General features: G+C 33.2%; 1 protein-coding gene and 1 pseudogene across 1 annotated transcript; one reads left to right on the forward strand and one right to left on the reverse strand.

The window, feature by feature from the left end:
• Positions 1-3,671: 3,671 nt before the first annotated feature.
• Positions 3,672-5,766, forward strand: LOC114743550 (transcription factor WER-like). Its single transcript, XM_028931762.1, has 3 exons — positions 3,672-3,867; positions 4,000-4,129; positions 5,343-5,766. Exons 1-3 carry the CDS (start codon positions 3,672-3,674, stop codon positions 5,764-5,766), a joined length of 750 nt encoding a protein of 249 aa, XP_028787595.1.
• A 4,556-nt stretch (positions 5,767-10,322) lies between these two features.
• Positions 10,323-17,763, reverse strand: LOC114743554 (carbonic anhydrase 2-like; annotated as a pseudogene).
• Between the last annotated feature and the right edge of the window lie 278 nt (positions 17,764-18,041).

Below are 18,041 nucleotides of genomic sequence, written 5' to 3' on the forward strand. Positions count from 1 at the left end.
AAATAAAACTAGTTCACGGTTTACTTGAATTTTAAATATCAGATTTAGTATATTTTATTGTTTATATTTATCATTTATTTTTTGCACATCAAATGACCCTGCTGGCTCATCATGATTTATGGAGGATAAGGACAGGATCCAAAAATTACGGAATGAGCCGTAGGTGAATTAAGAGTTGGAGACTAATCTACACTAAATCAAAAGTTAGAGACTGACTCACTGACGAGATTAGGTTTAGTAGAAGCAGTTAATTTCTTGTAACGTGATAAATTAAAGTTCAAATTTTTACTGAGAAAAACGTTCATATTTAATGTCTGATAGTGTTTAAAGTAAGATTGTATTCAATAAAAGGATTTTTTTTTACTAAAAAAAGGTAAAGACTGAATTATAAGTAAATAATTTTTCTGAAAATTTATAGATTTTAAAAAATATTTCGTCCTTTTCTGCGAATAAAAATGTGGGGCCGCCTGCAGGCTGCGACCATTTAATTTGAAAGCTACAGTAGTGAGGCCGTCCTGGATGTTAGGAAGGGCACAGCTCCCGCATTTATGTTCATCTCAATTTTTGTAACTTTCCTTTTATACCCCTCTCTTTTTCTTTGGGTCCACCCCACTTGCAAGATGCGAGGACATGTGTACATCTCTTCGTCATTTATGACCAAAAAAATATTCATTTTTTTTTGTATTATATAGACGTTTTTTTGGGTCATACATCGTGTAAATTTGAAAAATGAGTTGTATTCTCATGACCTGTCAACGAACGTTGGCAAAACATAAAGAAAGAACTGTAAATGACATAAATTTTTATGCATTTTATTTTATATAAATGTGAGATATTAATTACATTTGGGCTTTTGCATTTTTTAAATTTGTCAGGATTAGTGGATTAGCCACGATTCATGAATGATATCCTCATTCTGTTTTTATAAAAATATCACAAAAATATATTTTATGCAGACGTGGAAAATTATTAAACAATTTAAGTTTTTGTAAAACCATATAATACAATCTTATATATAATTTCTAAAATGCCCCTAATTTTCTTCAAATTTACATTATTTTGACCATTACAAAACAGAATAACACTGATTATGAAATAGGAAAAAGAAATTTTTTGTGACACTTTTTGTTTTGCCATGAAGTTTTTTGTGTGACATTTATTATGAGACGGCAGGAGCACTTGTTATAAATTTTATTGCATGGATGAAACCAATCAACCCTGCAGAGTATATTATATACTACCACGTGATAATAAGATTCACCAAAGACTACAGAGGGCCTTTCTTTGAAAAATGAGGCTGTTAATGAATGCCAATTAAAATATTTTGGCGTGAACGATGGGTAAACTTCAATAAATACAGGTTTTTACGTTGGAAAAAGAAAAAAAGGACAGGTTTTTATATTTATATACTGCTTCCGATACTAATTATAAGACCCTCTTTGTAAACTATAAACAAAATTTTATAATTATGAAAAGAAGTAATATTTAATTAGGTTGAAAAGTGAAAGGCTGGCTCTTGCATGTAATGCGAGGAATAAGGATGGGACTGAATGAACAGTGACAGAAGCCGAAGGAAGAAGGAGCTGGCAGTAAGTAGCAATAACAGTTAAATATTTGGAAAAATTACGTACAGGTCCCACAGAAGGTAATTTATTACTCTAAGGTCCTATGAAATGTCAAAATCACTGACAGGTCCCAAGGGACCTCAGAGTAATATTTTCGATTTGTAAAATGACATTACTGCCTCTCATATTCCAGATTTACATTTGCTCTGTCATTGCGATTTACAACCTCAGCAGCGACTATTAACAACCCAATGAGAGGGCGTTAACAACCCTAGCAGTATCCGTTAACAACTTACTTTATAGAATCATATAACCTCCACATAAGAGTAAATTATAACCAAATAGTATAATACAACAACTTTAACACTAAAATGAGAAGCTTTTTGATATCATTAAGAATTTTAACTAGATCCAATAGGATTATAGTGATATTTTAATGCGAAAATCCATTTACAACCTCAACAGCGACTATTAACAACCGAATGAGAGGGCATTAACAACCTAAGCAGTATCCGTTAACAACTTACTTTATAGAATCATATAACCTCCATATAAGCGTAAATTATAACCAAATAGTATAATACAACAACTTTAACACTAAAATGGGAAGCTTTTTGTTATCATTAAGAATTTTAACTAGATCCAATAGGATTATAGTGATATTTTAATGCGAAGATCCATTTACAACCTCAACAGCGACTATTAACAACCGAATGAGAGGGCATTAACAACCTAAGCAGTATCCGTTAACAATTTACTTTATAGAATTATATAACCTCCGCATAAGAGTAAATTATAACCAAATAGTATAGTACAACAACTTTAACACTAAATAGGAAGCTTTTGTTATCATTAAGAATTTTAACTAGATCCAATAGGATTATAGTAATATTTTAATGCGAAGATCCATTTACAACCTCAACAGCGATTATTAACAATCGAATGAGAGGTCCTTAATAACCTAAGCAGTATCCGTTAACAACTTACTTTATAGAATCATATAACCTCCATATAAGCGTAAATTATAACCAAATAGTATAATACAACAATTTTAACACTAAAATGGGAAGCTTTTTGATATCATTAAGAATTTTAACTAAACCCAATAAGATTATAGCAACATTTTAATGCGAAGATCCATTTACAACCTCAATGGTGAGTATTAATAACCCAAAGAGAGCTGTTGACAATCTAGGCAGTATCTGTTAACAACTAACTTTATAGGATAATATAACCTCTAACAACTATATAAGATTAACTTTAAGACTATTTAGTTATAATTCAGTTAGTTATAGTTAGAAGTTATATTATCTGATAAAGTTAGTTGTTAACAAACACTACTAAGGTTGTTAACAGTTCTCCTTAGGTTATTAATACTTACTGTTGAGGTTGTAAATGGATTTTCACATTAAAATGTTGCTATAATCCTATTGGGTTTAGTTAAAATTCTTAATGATATCAAAAAGCTTCCCATTTTAGTGTTAAAGTTGTTGTATTATACTATTTGGTTATAATTTACGCTTATATGGAGGTTATATGATTCTATAAAGTAAGTTGTTAACGGATACTGCTTAGGTTGTTAATGCCCCCTCATTCGGTTGTTAATAGTCGCTGTTGAGGTTGTAAATAGATTTTCGCATTAAAATATCACTATAATCCTATTGGATCTAGTTAAAATTCTTAATGATATCAAAAAGTTTCCCATTTTAGTGTTAAAGTTGTTGTATTATACTATTTCGTTATAATTTACTCTTATGTGGAGGTTATATGATTCTATAAAGTAAGTTGTTAACGGATACTGCTAGGGTTGTTAACGCCCTCTCATTGGGTTGTTAATAGTCTCTGCTGAGGTTGTAAATCGCAATGACAGAGTAAATGTGAATCTGGAATATGAGGGGCAGTAATGTTATTTTACAAATCGAAAATATTACTCTGAGGTCCCTTGGGACCTGTCAGTGATTTTGACATTTCGTGGGACTTCAGAGTAATAAATTATCTTATGTGGGACCTGTACGTAATTTTCCCTAAATATTTTTGAAATTAAAATGATATTTTATTTTATATATAAATTAAACCCGATAGCGAGATATATATAAATAAGCCAACATGGTCCCAAAATTACCCCATACAGAACTGAAACCCTCTCTCAAACAGTGGAAGCTCAGTTTGAGGAAGAAGATGAAGGGAGGAGACGGGAGTGGGTACAAGAAGGGGCTGTGGACGGAGGAAGAAGACAGAGTTTTGATGGAATACATTAGGGTTCATGGAAGACGCCACTGGAACCGCATTTCCAAAGTCACTGGTATTATTCATATGTATAGATTCTGCAGAGACTTTCATACCATATATAGATATATATATATATATATCTCAGTCAGATATTTATACATACGTACATACATATATATAATAACGACGATGATGATGATGACAGGTTTAATGAGGAGTGGGAAGAGCTGCAGATTAAGGTGGCTGAACTATCTCAGCCCAAACGTCAAACATGGAAGTTTCTCTGAAGAAGAAGACGATCTCATCATTCGCCTTCACAATCTCCTTGGAAACAGGTCTTCTTCTTCTTTTACTTTATTGTTAACTCTTCCTTCAGCTTTCTGGAACAACAAATTTCTCTATCCATATTTTTCGATTCATTTAGAGGTCTCTTGGACCATTTTAAAGGCAACATGACAGTTGATTTTGTTGCATCATCAGTGTGATAGAAGAATGGTCGTCGTTTGATTTTGATGATATGGATTTGTGTGAGTTATAGTTAATTAAACATAGATATATATGGAATATATTTTTCTGTTAAATTAAAATCTAGTATTTTGTTTGACATATTAAGTTACTTCTAAGAAAGTAAGCTGAGGTTGATGAGCTCTCTCTGGCTAGTAATAGTATATGATTCTGGTAAAGTACTGAACAGTTCCAAGCCTGAACACAACAATAGGTTTTGGATTTAGGGAGTGTTTGAATAGAAACAAAACTATGGTTTTAAAAGTATTTTGGTATACGAAGTAAATATGTAGAGTAATTTGCCTCGATTTATAGAAAAATGCATTTTAAAAGAATTTTGAAAAGTCAGAAACAGTGAAATTAATGGTCCTTTCATTAAAAGGCAACCTGATAAAGTGGTCCACGGTGTTCATAAAACAAGCACAATGCGCGAAAATCAACGTAAAACGACATTACACTTCCAATTCAAAATAGGACTTAGGGGGTGTTTGGCATTCTCAAAACCACAGTTTCAGAATCACTTTTCCACAAAACGAGGTAACCTCCTCGACATATTTACTTCGTAATCCGTAAAAGCACTTCTGAAACCATGGTTTGGTTTCTATCCAAACACCCCCAATAGTGAATGGATACTTAAAAAAAAAAAGTAGAAGATTTTTTTGGTTATATGATTCAATTATCATTTGTATTTTCAGGTATGATGTTTACTTGAATGATAATATATTCCGTTTAAATGGATTTTGAATCGGCAGATTTGATCGTGTCCTTTAAACATCTTGGATCTTTGATTCTTCGTACCCCAAGAACCTCAGAAGTATAAAAAAGTTCGATTATCTTTGACTGAATGAAACTTTCAAACTTGCCTCTTCTTACTCACTTTTCTCCAACAGGAAATTTTTTGAAATTTATATCAAACGGTGCTTCTTGTACTAATTTTACTTTACTATATGTGCATCTTAAAAAGCTACCAATAATTGGCCTTCTCTCTTGCCACATCTTAACTACAAACAATCTCAGTCGTTTTGGTCAACTATACATATGCAGGTGGTCTCTAATTGCAGGCAGGGTACCTGGAAGAACAGACAACCAAGTAAAAAATCATTGGAACACTCATTTGTGCAAGAAACTTGGTATCACTAGGCCGACAAAAAAACCCATTAAGGACAAAGTATCTTTTGAACCTAAGGCTTCACAGTCAAAAGAGACCCAAAATGTTCACATATCTTCCAATTCTATGCCTATTATTCCTCTCACTCTCAATAATAAATCCAAAGAAACTGAGATAAAAGAGCAAGGAAGCTATGTCAACAACCATCCCATGGCAAGTATCGAAGAAGCACAACATTATTGGCTACCTGCAGAAAATGATCACTTTGACCAAACTTTTATGTTTGGTCATGATCATGCTTTTGTCCTACATAGTCCTCCTAGCTTGATGGAATTCTTTGATGAATTCGATATAATTTAGCGTGTACTAAATTGAGCGGTTGGATTTGATAAATAATGAATAGATATATCGATTTTGATTGTCTTTAATTTTTTTAAAAAATTCCACGGGCAGATCATGTGTGTGTGAGAGAGAATATATATGACGAGTTTTTATGAAATATATTTCTCTGATCCTAAATATAAGACTCTTATAAACACTACGACCGGAAGAGTATTAAGATGCATAAATTTAATTTAATTATATATAAAGGAGAGATCAATTACATCAATATTTAAGATTTGATGTTGTCATGTTTCTTAATACTACCTCCGATCCTTAATATAAGACCCTATTTAATTTTTATTTTGATCCTAAATATAAGACCCCATTTCATTTTGTCTCTCATATTTATACATTCTTTTCCAAAATAGCCCTTCTAACAATGATAATTCTAATTAATACACTTGATTAGTAAGGATATTTGAGGAAAGACAACACCTATTTACGACAAATGACTAATGCAACTTATTTTCTTAATCTCCTCAAATTAGTTAACTGGTTTTTATAATTAGGACTGGAAGTAGTAATATACATAAATCATTAGATTAATTAAGGAGACGTAAAAACACGCAATGCTTGGCAGTATAGCAAGTTACGATGAGCCAAGACAGCATATTCACAAAAATAGAGTTTTTTGGGAAGTTTCTTCCCTGTTAACTTCGCCCTGCCTGGCTGATCCAATTCAAGTACATTTTTGTATTCGATTCATTTATTTTCTCTGGCCACTATATACGACTCACTGTAATGTTAACTGATGTTATACGCAAATTTCCAAAGATTCGAATAATATCTTTTAGGCAATAGAACTTTTCCAGCAATCAAAACCCAGTCTCAATTCGCCGGCAAAAAAAAAAACCAGTCTCAATTATTGCTCTCCTCCGATTCTCAAAATTCAAGCTAGTCAATTAATATTTACTTTATACTAAATATGAAACCTCAATCTAAGTTATCAAATTTATAAACTTTTTTCTCTTAGACTATTGATTATACATATAAAAAGAGATCTTTATAAATGAGTTGGATAGTATGATTAAATAGAGAAGATATTTTAAATAAACTAACCCACATTTTCTTACAAATAATTAACTTAAAAACTAACACATATCTTATAAATAATTAATCTAATTAAGTAATTTTTTAATATCTGTGGATTAATTATTTAACTCATATATATATATATATAGAAACGACTAAATCTATTATTGGAGTACTAATAAAAAACCAAACAAAGGAACAAAATTGTGAACAAGTAACCACGTTAATACCCTCCACCTGCAGCAATTGACAATCGTATTGTGATCTTTATAAATTTATACAAGTTCTCATAAGTTGGATATATATATCGCAGGTTCATCATCAGAATCAGATTAGATTCCATGAATGAAAAAGGACAAAAAAGAAGAAGAAGAAATTTCATAGATTACCTACCAATAATGCAGTTGTTTATATAATTTAAATTAGCATCTTTTTGGCTTACAGGGCTAATCCTTACCAAATGAATTTTCACTGCTCACACAAATATTCTAGTCCATGATTAAGTATATCGTTGCGGCACTTTAGATGAATATAAATAGTTATTGACGTTGCTGTAAAAAGCCAAGCAAAGAAAGTTGCCGTTGAAAGTTTACTTTCAACAGCGACACTAAAAAATTATTGTTGAAAGTATACCTTTCAACAGTTAAAAAAAAACTCGCAAAAAATAGATTTTTAGTAGCGACAAAAAAAATTACCGTAGAAAGTAGACTTTTAGTGACAACACTAATAATCGCCGCTAAAAGTATACCTTTCAGCGATGAAAAAAAATCTCAAAAAGTAGAAAAAGTACACTTTTAGTGGCGGCATTAAAAAGTTGCCACTAAAAGTATACCTTTCAGCAGTAAAAAAACCCCGTAAAAAGTAGACTTTTAATGGTGAATTTTTTTGTCACTGTCAAAACTCAAAAGTCATCGCCTAAAATTTATTTTTTTGTAGTGTTAGTTGCATTATTGGACTGATGGGAATGGTAAAGCAGGGAGCACGATGAGGAGGGAAAGGCGAAGATTGGAGCCGCTTGTTTGGCCATATCCGTATTTAGCCTGTCTGTCTCTGTTTTTCTATTCTCACGTGATTCACTGCTTCTCTGCCCCACCCGACTCCTTCCCTAATTACTCACGAATTATGAGTTAAAAAAAAATAAATACTAACAAATTAAAAATTTAATTTCTTTTCCTAAATTTTACTTGAAAATCTCACCACTCGACTTATAAATATAAAAGTTTTGATTTGGTTCGGATGCTTGCCATAAATGCGCTTCTATTCCTGAAAATCTTATGCATGCATGTGCTAAGAGAGTGTAGTTTGTGGAAACTTTTAGGTGGCGTTTAGTATGAAATATTAAAAATAAATTATAAAGATTGGGATTGAGATTAAGAAAATATCATTTAGCATGAGAAATTACTTATTACATGGAATTGCACAAAAATCCCATATACATAGGTTTGTGTAATCCCATATAACAAGTAATTACTTATACCAAAGACTTTTTTTTATGACTTTTTCAATTGCAATTTCAGTATCTATCCATCATTTTTAATGCTTCGTACTAAACAGGACCTTGGTGTAAAGAGAAGGGGGAGAGTGACTTGTACATTTTGGCAGGGAAGGAATGGTTGATTTGGAATATAAGTTGTAAAAGAGAAAAATGGGCCATTATATGGAGGAATAAGAGTTTATTTGAAGACGGTTTTGTCTTTCCTATAGTGAGCCATCGTTGAACGCTATGTGAACGAAGTAATCTTAGGGGGTGTTTGGATAGAAACCAAACCATGGTTTCAGAAGTACTTTTACGGATTACGAAGTAAATATGTGGAGGAGGTTACCTCGTTTTGCGGAAAAGTGATTCTGAAACCGTGGTTTTGGTTTTGCCAAACACCCCTTAATGCATGATAAATTTGCGGTTTTGAAACCTCAGAAGCAGGTGGTGAATGCGAAGCGGAGAAGCCCAGAGGATCGTTGGTTGAAACTAGGTGGGATTTGCAAGCTGCGAAGGCAGATATTTGGGGTGTGATAACTGGTTTGTAGATGGCACTGACGCTGAACATAAGCCATTTGATAGTTGAATGTGACTCTAGCTCCGTTGCAAATTTGTTGCGTCGAGTTTATGAGGGAGTACAATTTGAGTCGAGTTTGCTCAAAATTACCGTTGAATTGTATAAATTTGTCGAGATTAGATTCCTTCATGTGTATGGGGAAGGAAATTCATGTGCTGACTGTTTAGCAAATTATAGTTGTAATCAGGAGGAGGTGATAAGCCTTTTTGAAGAATCTCCTGGGAGAGTTAGAGGACTCTTGTACAATTGATTTTGTGGGTACTAGCCTCCCGCGTACAGTGATGAAATAATACTTGGTTGTTGGCCCCGTACTATTCACTAAAAAAATATAAAAGTTTGATTTAAAAATATAAATTATAAAATTTGAGTTATAAATGATATAATTTAGAAAAAAAATTGTAAAAAAAGACCTAAAAATTGTGAAATTGCAAATGGTATATTCAGTAAATACTCTGTAAGAGAAGTCTCATAAAGGCGTCACGTGGCCCAATGGGCCTGTCAAAAAGTAAAACTCTGTCGTGAAGGTGCCATGCTTATTAACAGCACGTTATAGGCCCAAGGCCCAATTACACTAAGTTCGCTTAAATGTATGGATCGGGGGAAAGAAACAAGTGAACCTGGAAGAATTGAAGTTGTAACAAAAAAAAAAAAAATTGAACTTTTGTTTTTGGGACTCAAAATGAATTGAAGCTAGCAGAGTCTAAAACCCAACTTTCGACCTAATCACAAAAAAGCCAACCGAAACGTTTGTATCTTGGAAAAACAGGTCAATTCTGTTATCCTATTTATAAGCTATTTTTAGCATGTTCTGTATAGATTGAGAAAAATTTCAAACTACTTTAACTTTCTACTAAAATATAATAATTTTTTAACATTATTCTTATTTAATAGATACACCTTTCAAAATAAAACTATATACACTATATATAATAAAAGAAAATAGTACATTTTCGTAAAAAGTTTAATGAAGTAACTTATAAAGATGACTAAAAAAAATCTTTTCTCTTTACCTTATAAATAAGACTAGAGAAGGATAACTGTTGTTTGTGTTGTGAGAATTCCTATGAAATTAAAATTTCTCCATTGATGATTTGCTTGGTTTATGTTGTTTTTGTGAAAATATGAGTCTTTTGATTAATGATTTTTCTCTTAACGCAATTGGTGAATATTATGAATTTCATTGACGTATAAGCCGAAAAGTGTGGCACAAGAAACAAAGTGCATCAGAACAAATAAGAAAGGCCTCTGAGGATTTAAGGAAGGAAACAAGAAAAATGACTTGAAGGAAAACAGAAAAAGCCAACTCCAAATACGTCTGCATTTTAGAAAAATATAACTAATGAATAACAGTTAATTTCATATCACAGTAGTTTTTTCAAAGGAAAAAAACAGACACTTGAATCAATCAAAACGCTCAAGTATCAATGGCATACAAGCCAAGAAGGGTGGCAGAAGAAAACAACAATACTACTATATAACAAGAAATCAGAATAGTCCTTTAGAGTACAAGGAAAATAGACAAAAACTTGTGGAATGTTGTGCCTTTACAGACTTCACAGCTCACAGATAATTATTCTATTTTACCCACATGGGATCATTGGGAGGAATGCAAGCACTTCATGAAATAGCTTTGAAAATGAGCAATATTATAATGTACATCATATAATAATTAACTGGGCTCTACGAAAAAGAAAAGGCAGCTCAGAGGGTAACGGGTGAAATTTTGAGGTCGAGATCCCAGAGGTCAAAGGTGCCATTAACAAAATCGTAATGAGCACCTTTTAGTGCGAGTGTCTTCTTCGCAACTCCGTCTCTCACAAATGGATAGCTCAGCAGATTTCCAAGCGACACATTCACTGCTTCCTGGAATATAATTAAGGAATTGAAACAAATGAATCTAATTAATACTACTAATTGAGTTATGGAATTCTATCTGTTTACTTAATTAATTAGTAACCTTCTCGCAGTTAGTGCACTGCTCCGAGAAACTCAAGCCTTTTGGGTTTGCTTTAACCTTGGACTTCGCTGGATTACAAATTTGCACCCAGTGCTCGATGAATTCACTGCAATTTCACACAGTATAATCGCAACAATTTTTAAAAAGGAAACAGAGAATGAAAAATGCGAAGTTGCTCGGCAATTTGATACATGCTCTAATAGTGTATATTTGAAAGGTCAGCCGTGTGAATAAAGACTAAAGTCTCTGAAAAAGGAGGACCACCCACTTGGTTGGAAGTCATAAAGGGTGTGATATTAGTTAAGAGTACTTAGTCATTATGGTCCGTTTGTTATGAAACATTAAAAATAAGGGATTGAGATTGACAAAAAAATCATTAAAATAGTATGAGAAAACTAATATGGCAATCGTCATACTTTAACTTGATTTTAAATCAAGTCCTTGGAGTTTTTTTTCCTTTTTTATGGGCTCCTCCAAATTATCTCCGTTAAAAACCGTCACTCCCTTGCACCCAAAAACGTTCAAGACGTTGTAAACGGCGTTCATGACTGGTGACCTGTCTAATGGGGGGATGATTGGAGTTGGAATAACGAGCTGTGGAGTCGCTCAATCTTCGAAAGGCTTGGGAAGGGATTTAGGGTTTGGATAATTTGGCTTGATGGCGGGAGAATTATGATATCTCACCTCAAGACCCGAGTTCGAAATGGCGAAGATGAACATGGAAAAGATTTAGGGTTCCTTGGCCGCGGACGGAGAAGGAGAAGGTCACTAACAAACATGTATGAAAGGAGGCATGATTCTTCATCATGTGTGAGAGGGATGGAAGATCATGATGCGTGAGGTGTCGCCAAAAGAAGTGTTGATATGTCTGTTATGAGAATCTGGGTATTATGAGAAAAACCATATGCAATTGAACGCAAAAATCATACTTTTTTGAACTTGTTGCTTAAAAAACATTAAGAAACAGATGAATAAGAAGCTCCGTCGTTGTGTTTCCTTCTCTAACATTTATGTTGCCTCCAGACCTTTCCTCTTCCTGCTTCTCTTCTACTAGCCGTTGCTTCTTGTTTGCAAAATTCATTCAAATTGTTTGCAGAGCAAGATAAGAAGAGTGAATTCCTTCAAATATAATAAATAAATCAAGAAGCAGAACCCATCAGGATGTCTGTCTCGACTTGAAAGATTATGATAAAATAATCATTAATAAATTTTGTTTATTCAAAATGTCAATCATCAATGGGTTTTACTTGAGAAATTTAATGGCTCTCAAGGTGGGGAAGTGAGAGAGAGGGTTTAGAAACAAGGGAACAATTCAGTGCGAAGAAACTGAAGAGGTGAGTCTCCGAGGTGGCAACATATAACACGTGTTTGTTGGATATATTCTACAAGCCACATATTTGCAATTGACGCCGTTTGCAATGTGCTGAAACTTTTTGGGTGCAAAGGGAGCAACGGCTTTAACGGAGATAATTGGAGGAGCCAATAAAAAAGAAAAAAACTCCAAGGACTTGATTCAAAATCAAGTTGAAGTATAAGGAGTGCCATATTAGTTTTCTCAAATAGTATTTAGCATGAGTGATTGCTTATTATATGGGATTAGGTAAACTCAAAGAAACAGGATTGGGGAATACCACTTTCCCTCACAATATTCTCCAATCCCATATATATGGGTTGGTTAATTCTATATAACAAGCAATCTCTTATACTAAATATTTTTTTAATAGATTTTCTCAATTACAATTTCAATTCTAATCTTCATTTTTAATGATTCTTACCAAACGTCACATATAAGTACAGAATTCTTAGAAACTTAAGAACGCTAAGAGGCCAATTGATAAATGATACTCATGTAGAGATCTTACCTTGAAGTGGTCCCATCTTCCGGGATAGACATGAGCCCTTTTATTCCTCCACAATAGCTATGTCCAATCACCACTATATTCTCCACCTACGTTAACATTTTTTGAAATAAAAATTATTACATTCATGATATATCCATAATGTATTCGCTAAGAAACTGACGATGAGAAATAATACCAACAATGGATTAAAAAAATAATAGTGGATTCACCCAAGGGTTTTTCTTTTCTTTTTACAATATTTAGAATTCATTTCACATTTATATCTGATTCTTAACAAGTAAGACATTTTTTAATAACGTAACTAAATTTAAAAACCTATTAAAAATATTACATCTAGCCGTAAACAAGCTCATAGCCACATAATATTCAAGGAAACATATGCTTTATCCATATCCAAAAATGCAGTCACCGCTCATCTTCTCACTTTTGCATTTTTCTTGGAGATTCTGAAGGGAAGGTGGAGATGGCTTTGGTAGGTATTGAATCATGAATTCCCTCAACCTAACTTAAGTTCACCGAATATAATATGTGAACTGGTGTGGTAGTTGGCTACTTTTTTTTTTTTTGGTTTTTTTCTCTCAATTTCTTAAGATAAATCATTCACATGCACTCTATTTCATGAAATACGCGTGGATCCCAACAAATTATGGAGGCTGCACTAAACGTTGTTAATCTCACCAAACTCGTTCTTCCTTTATTTAACATGGCCAACCCCACCATATGAGGAGAGGAGAAGAAGAATATATATCAGAATTAATGAAATGAATGGAATTTTTACCTTTAAATGCAACACTGCATATTCAATGGCTGCCCCAGTTCCTGAATATTTCGTCTGCAGAATAACAAACGTGCGTTTCTAAAATGCCAGAGGAAACTGCTATAATGCGGAAGACACTCCTAGATTATTAAAATTTAAACATTAAATAAGGCTAATTATTTTGATATACATCTTAATTAAAAATAGCGTAACTCATTTTCTGGATTATTATTTTTAATTAATTTGCTAAAGTATTAATTAAACATGCCTGTATAATTGCCGTTTGGTGTTCGTGAAGTGAAGTTTTACACATCCAAACATCTTTTATATGGGAGAAACCAAACCTTGTCATAAGGTGGGATCATGCTGGCGATGTTTCGCACCACAAAAGCCTCACCCGGTTGGAAATTCAGTACATGCGATGGGCAAACTCTGGAGTCTGAGCATGCAAATACCAAAAACTACACCCAAAAAAAATTTATTAGTTTGAAGAAATTTATATTAATCAGTAATAAATAATAACTAGCTACATGCTCCAACCAAAAAGAATATTTAAAAGCTATAATTTATGCATCCAACGGCTGCCTTTTTCTTTTTGAAAAAAATAATTTTGACAAGGTCAAATCTTAGTGGACTCCATAATTGGTTCATAAATTATAAAATTCCATTAAAAAAATGCGACGATGCTCCTCTTTGAGGCCACCACATCCACAAGTCCGGGACTAGGTTACTTAAACATGAAGCCAATCATACAGACAATAATAATATTAATTAATGAATTAATAAGACCTCCGTCACATGTCATGGGTACTCATGGTAATTTTTTTTTTTAAAATATCGTGATCTCCAACATCTGGACAGTGATTATCTCCATGAATAACATATTTAAAACCCAATACTAACCGACAAAAGTCCTTTTTTGGTTTAATTTTTTGGCCTGGGATTAGCCAAAAATATTAATTAATTAAAAATAGTAATAACATTAATTATGTGAATAATTTATAAAATTGTAAATATTTCTTCGATAATAAATTAATTACTTATATATAAAGTTTAATTGTATAGAAGAGCAAAATTAATAAAAAAATTAAATACTTTAAATATTACTCCAAAAAAAATAATTTAAACTGTATCTTAGAAGTCACGGGAGAAAAAGACTTATAATATAGAGGGAGGAATAATTAGAAAACAAAATAAATTACTGGTGATTGACTGTAAAGTCGCTGACCTTCGGGCTCTGGCTTTGGCAAGGTTTCAAAAAAAACAAATGGATTCTTCCTGAGAGAAGACATGGCAGTCACTGTAATTTGCAATTTAAAATTTACATGCGACCAACTTTGAAAAGTAAAATAGAAGGTGAAAATAAATTACTACATCCAGTAAATGAGAAAATTAATTTTCCAGAGCACGTGAAAGGTGGATCAAAATGCAAAGTCTCTATTTTCGGGATCAAAAAGATCCAAAAAGTCATGATCATGCCCATAATTTCGTGGTTAGGCGCTTAAAAGTTCTTCTCATGCTGTTGCTAATTAGCCTTAGTTTCTATCGTCTGATTGGTGCCGCTATAACGTGTCGCTTTGTATTGGGTCCCGCTCAGGGTAAAAATGAATATGTGATAGCAACGTCCACTGATAAATAAGTGAGCAGACGTATAATCCTATTCTCATTCTACTGTAAAAGCTCTGAACAAGGACAATCACGGTATTTCACATGGGAAGAGCAAAGCATATTCCAGCCCGGACTGCAGGAAGGTTCTAGTCCGGTTTCGAGATTCTAATTCAGAAATTCTAAAATCAAATAATAAGCCGACGTACTCGAACTTCTCTTTCTTAAAGTGAGTGAACCCGGCCCGGATCCTCTCGTCCGGGTTAATCGGCTTCGAACCGGCGGCGCTCAACTCGGCCGTCAGCTGCTTGATCTTTGCGGCGGCGACGCCCCCGAGGTCAGCTTTCTCACTGCAGGAGAAAAGTTCAAACCGTTAGACGAAACAGGAAAACGCGTCAGACGAGTGCGGGCCCCATCGGCACGGCAACTGCTAGTTTTCGAGCCAGGGGGCCCACCTGCCGAACAGGCGACCACCGAGCACCACGACCAGAAAGCGATCTCCTTATAGTACTGATTTGTTTGTTATGGTGGTGGAGGAGGTCGTGATTCATTCAACCGGTCGTGTTTACAGAAATGATCCGAAGAACAAGAGCTAATTTGAGTTGAAAACACAAGAGGGAGCAGTAGAATAACGTAGGTAGGAGAATTGAAGGACGAAACACGATGATCAAATAATTGCAGTATACTTTACCTGACGAGCTTCTTTAGCTCTGCAATGGCTTCCTCGTATGACTGCCCTGCCATGTCTTCCTTCTGTTTACTCCAAAACAATGAAAAGACCAAGCAGAAGTCAATTAATACAACAGAAATTCTCCAGAGAATTTAAAGCTGATTGGTTCACATAAATCAGCAAATGAAACTAGCTAGTTATAAAATTAATTCAATCAACTTGATCGCAAAATTAACTTCATATCTGCAGAGACGATAACGATCGTGAAGACATGAACAGCAAAACTGAATAGCAACGAGGTGGATATATGAGAAGAAATCGAATGATTCGGAATATTCAAATGAAAAAAGAGGAAGTCATGGTAAGAATGATCTGAATGGAATCATGGAGAGCAGGAAGAGGATCTGGTACGAACCTTGTTTCTGCAGAAAGCGGCGAGAAGGAGAGAGCGATGAGCGTGTGCGGAATGATAGAAGCGGGTGAAGTTTTAGGAGACAGAAAAGGAAATAGGTCGTCACGCAATGTGTGCCACGGAAAGCGGGTGCTCATTTATATATAAGACGCACAACGCTGCACTACTCCAGACAGATACAATTCACTTTCTTTGTTCAGCCTCACGGATAAATATAATTAAGTTTTCTTGTCATGATCATGTGTCATTTTTGTTTCATATATATGATCAAATATTAATATTTAAAAAATAAGACTTATGATTATGTATGGTTAAAAAATTTGAGATGTAAGTATTATTAAATAATATACTTCTTCTCACGTTGATATGTATGATAAAATTACGGTAAATCTGTTTATAATAACTATATGTTTGGAGAATTAATTATCCAATCATTCCTAAGGCCTAGAAAAAAAGCCTCTACCAAAGAAAGGGAAAAAATGAGGTAATTCAATACTTACATCAAGTTTGTTTTATTTATAAGTTTTTTAATCGATCATGTATCTTTATTTTTAAAAATATTATCATTTAATTATAAACCAGTATGAAAAAATAGAAGACATGATTATATATATAATTAGAGAATTTGACATAATGAATATAAAAAATTTAATCTAAATATTTTTAAAGTATATATTCGTATAATACTATTTCAGGTCTTATTACAAGACTTCATCTATAGATACAAATGAAACCTTATAAATAGGGCCGGAGGTAGTACTAAATTTAGGTTCATTCATTGGATGACTAATTCGCCTGGCTGGGAAAAAAAATTGGACAACTAATTCTCCAAACAAGTATTTATCAACAATTTTTTCTAAATTATCTTTTTTCGCCAGACTAAATTATCTAATTCATGTATGCTAATTCAATTAAATAATTATGTTTTTTAAACTAATTTTCATTTTCTCAGTTATATCCTTATTTAATATTCACTTTATTAACTCGTGCGAAATATTAAAAATTATTTACAACAAATTAATTCATGTACAGGTAATAAATAAGTAATAAAAATTATTAAACACTCATCAACAGATCATTAACTTTCGTCTTATAAATAAAAACGGACGGACTGCAATTTTTAATTCTCTAATTTAAAGGGGTTATAGCCTTATAGGGGAGAACACTGATAATAATTGAAAATATATATAGAGGAAAAAGAAAGGGGATAGGGCTGGCATGCATTGAAAACGCGGTCGGGCGGTGGGGCTCTCCTCCATTATTGAAATTAAGAAGCATGGAATTGCGGGTTGACTTGTGGAATTTCCTCTCCTTTTATTTTTATTTGTTATTTTCAGTGACGAATGAACAGGCGTGGGAAAAATTAATGTATGGAGAAAGTTGACTTGATTGCGATGAAAAATATGCGTGGGAAAAATTGATTGGAATGAAATTATGATGGACAAATAAACAATTTCAATAATTAGACAAGGTTTTATTGATAAAATTATATGAAAATGCTGATTGGCTTCAAACGACATCGTTTTGATTCTGAAGAGAAGAAAAATGTTGCGTACCGAGGCGGTGTTGCTGATACAGCACAGCGTCATGCATTTTTTAATGGCTCCAGCCATATATGCTTTTCTTCTCAACAAATCCTTTCACTGCCGCTGCTAATCAATTGATGTATATGTCATATATATATATGTGTGTGTGTGTGTATATAATGCTCATAATTATTTATCATGCAATAATTCGAATAAGTCAACAAGTTTACAATACTTGCTCATTTTATATAATTTGGATGACAAACTTTTGTGTTTCAGTGAATAAAAAAGTTCTTATGACTTTTAGGGTTATTGGTTCAAATCTTACTATTAATGTAAGATATTATTTACTGACGGTTTGTAAGTAATTTTTATA

This window comes from Neltuma alba, unplaced genomic scaffold (genome assembly GCF_004799145.2).
Source record: "Neltuma alba isolate B1F8T4 unplaced genomic scaffold, ASM479914v2 tig00004045_pilon, whole genome shotgun sequence".
NCBI lineage: Eukaryota > Viridiplantae > Streptophyta > Magnoliopsida > Fabales > Fabaceae > Neltuma > Neltuma alba.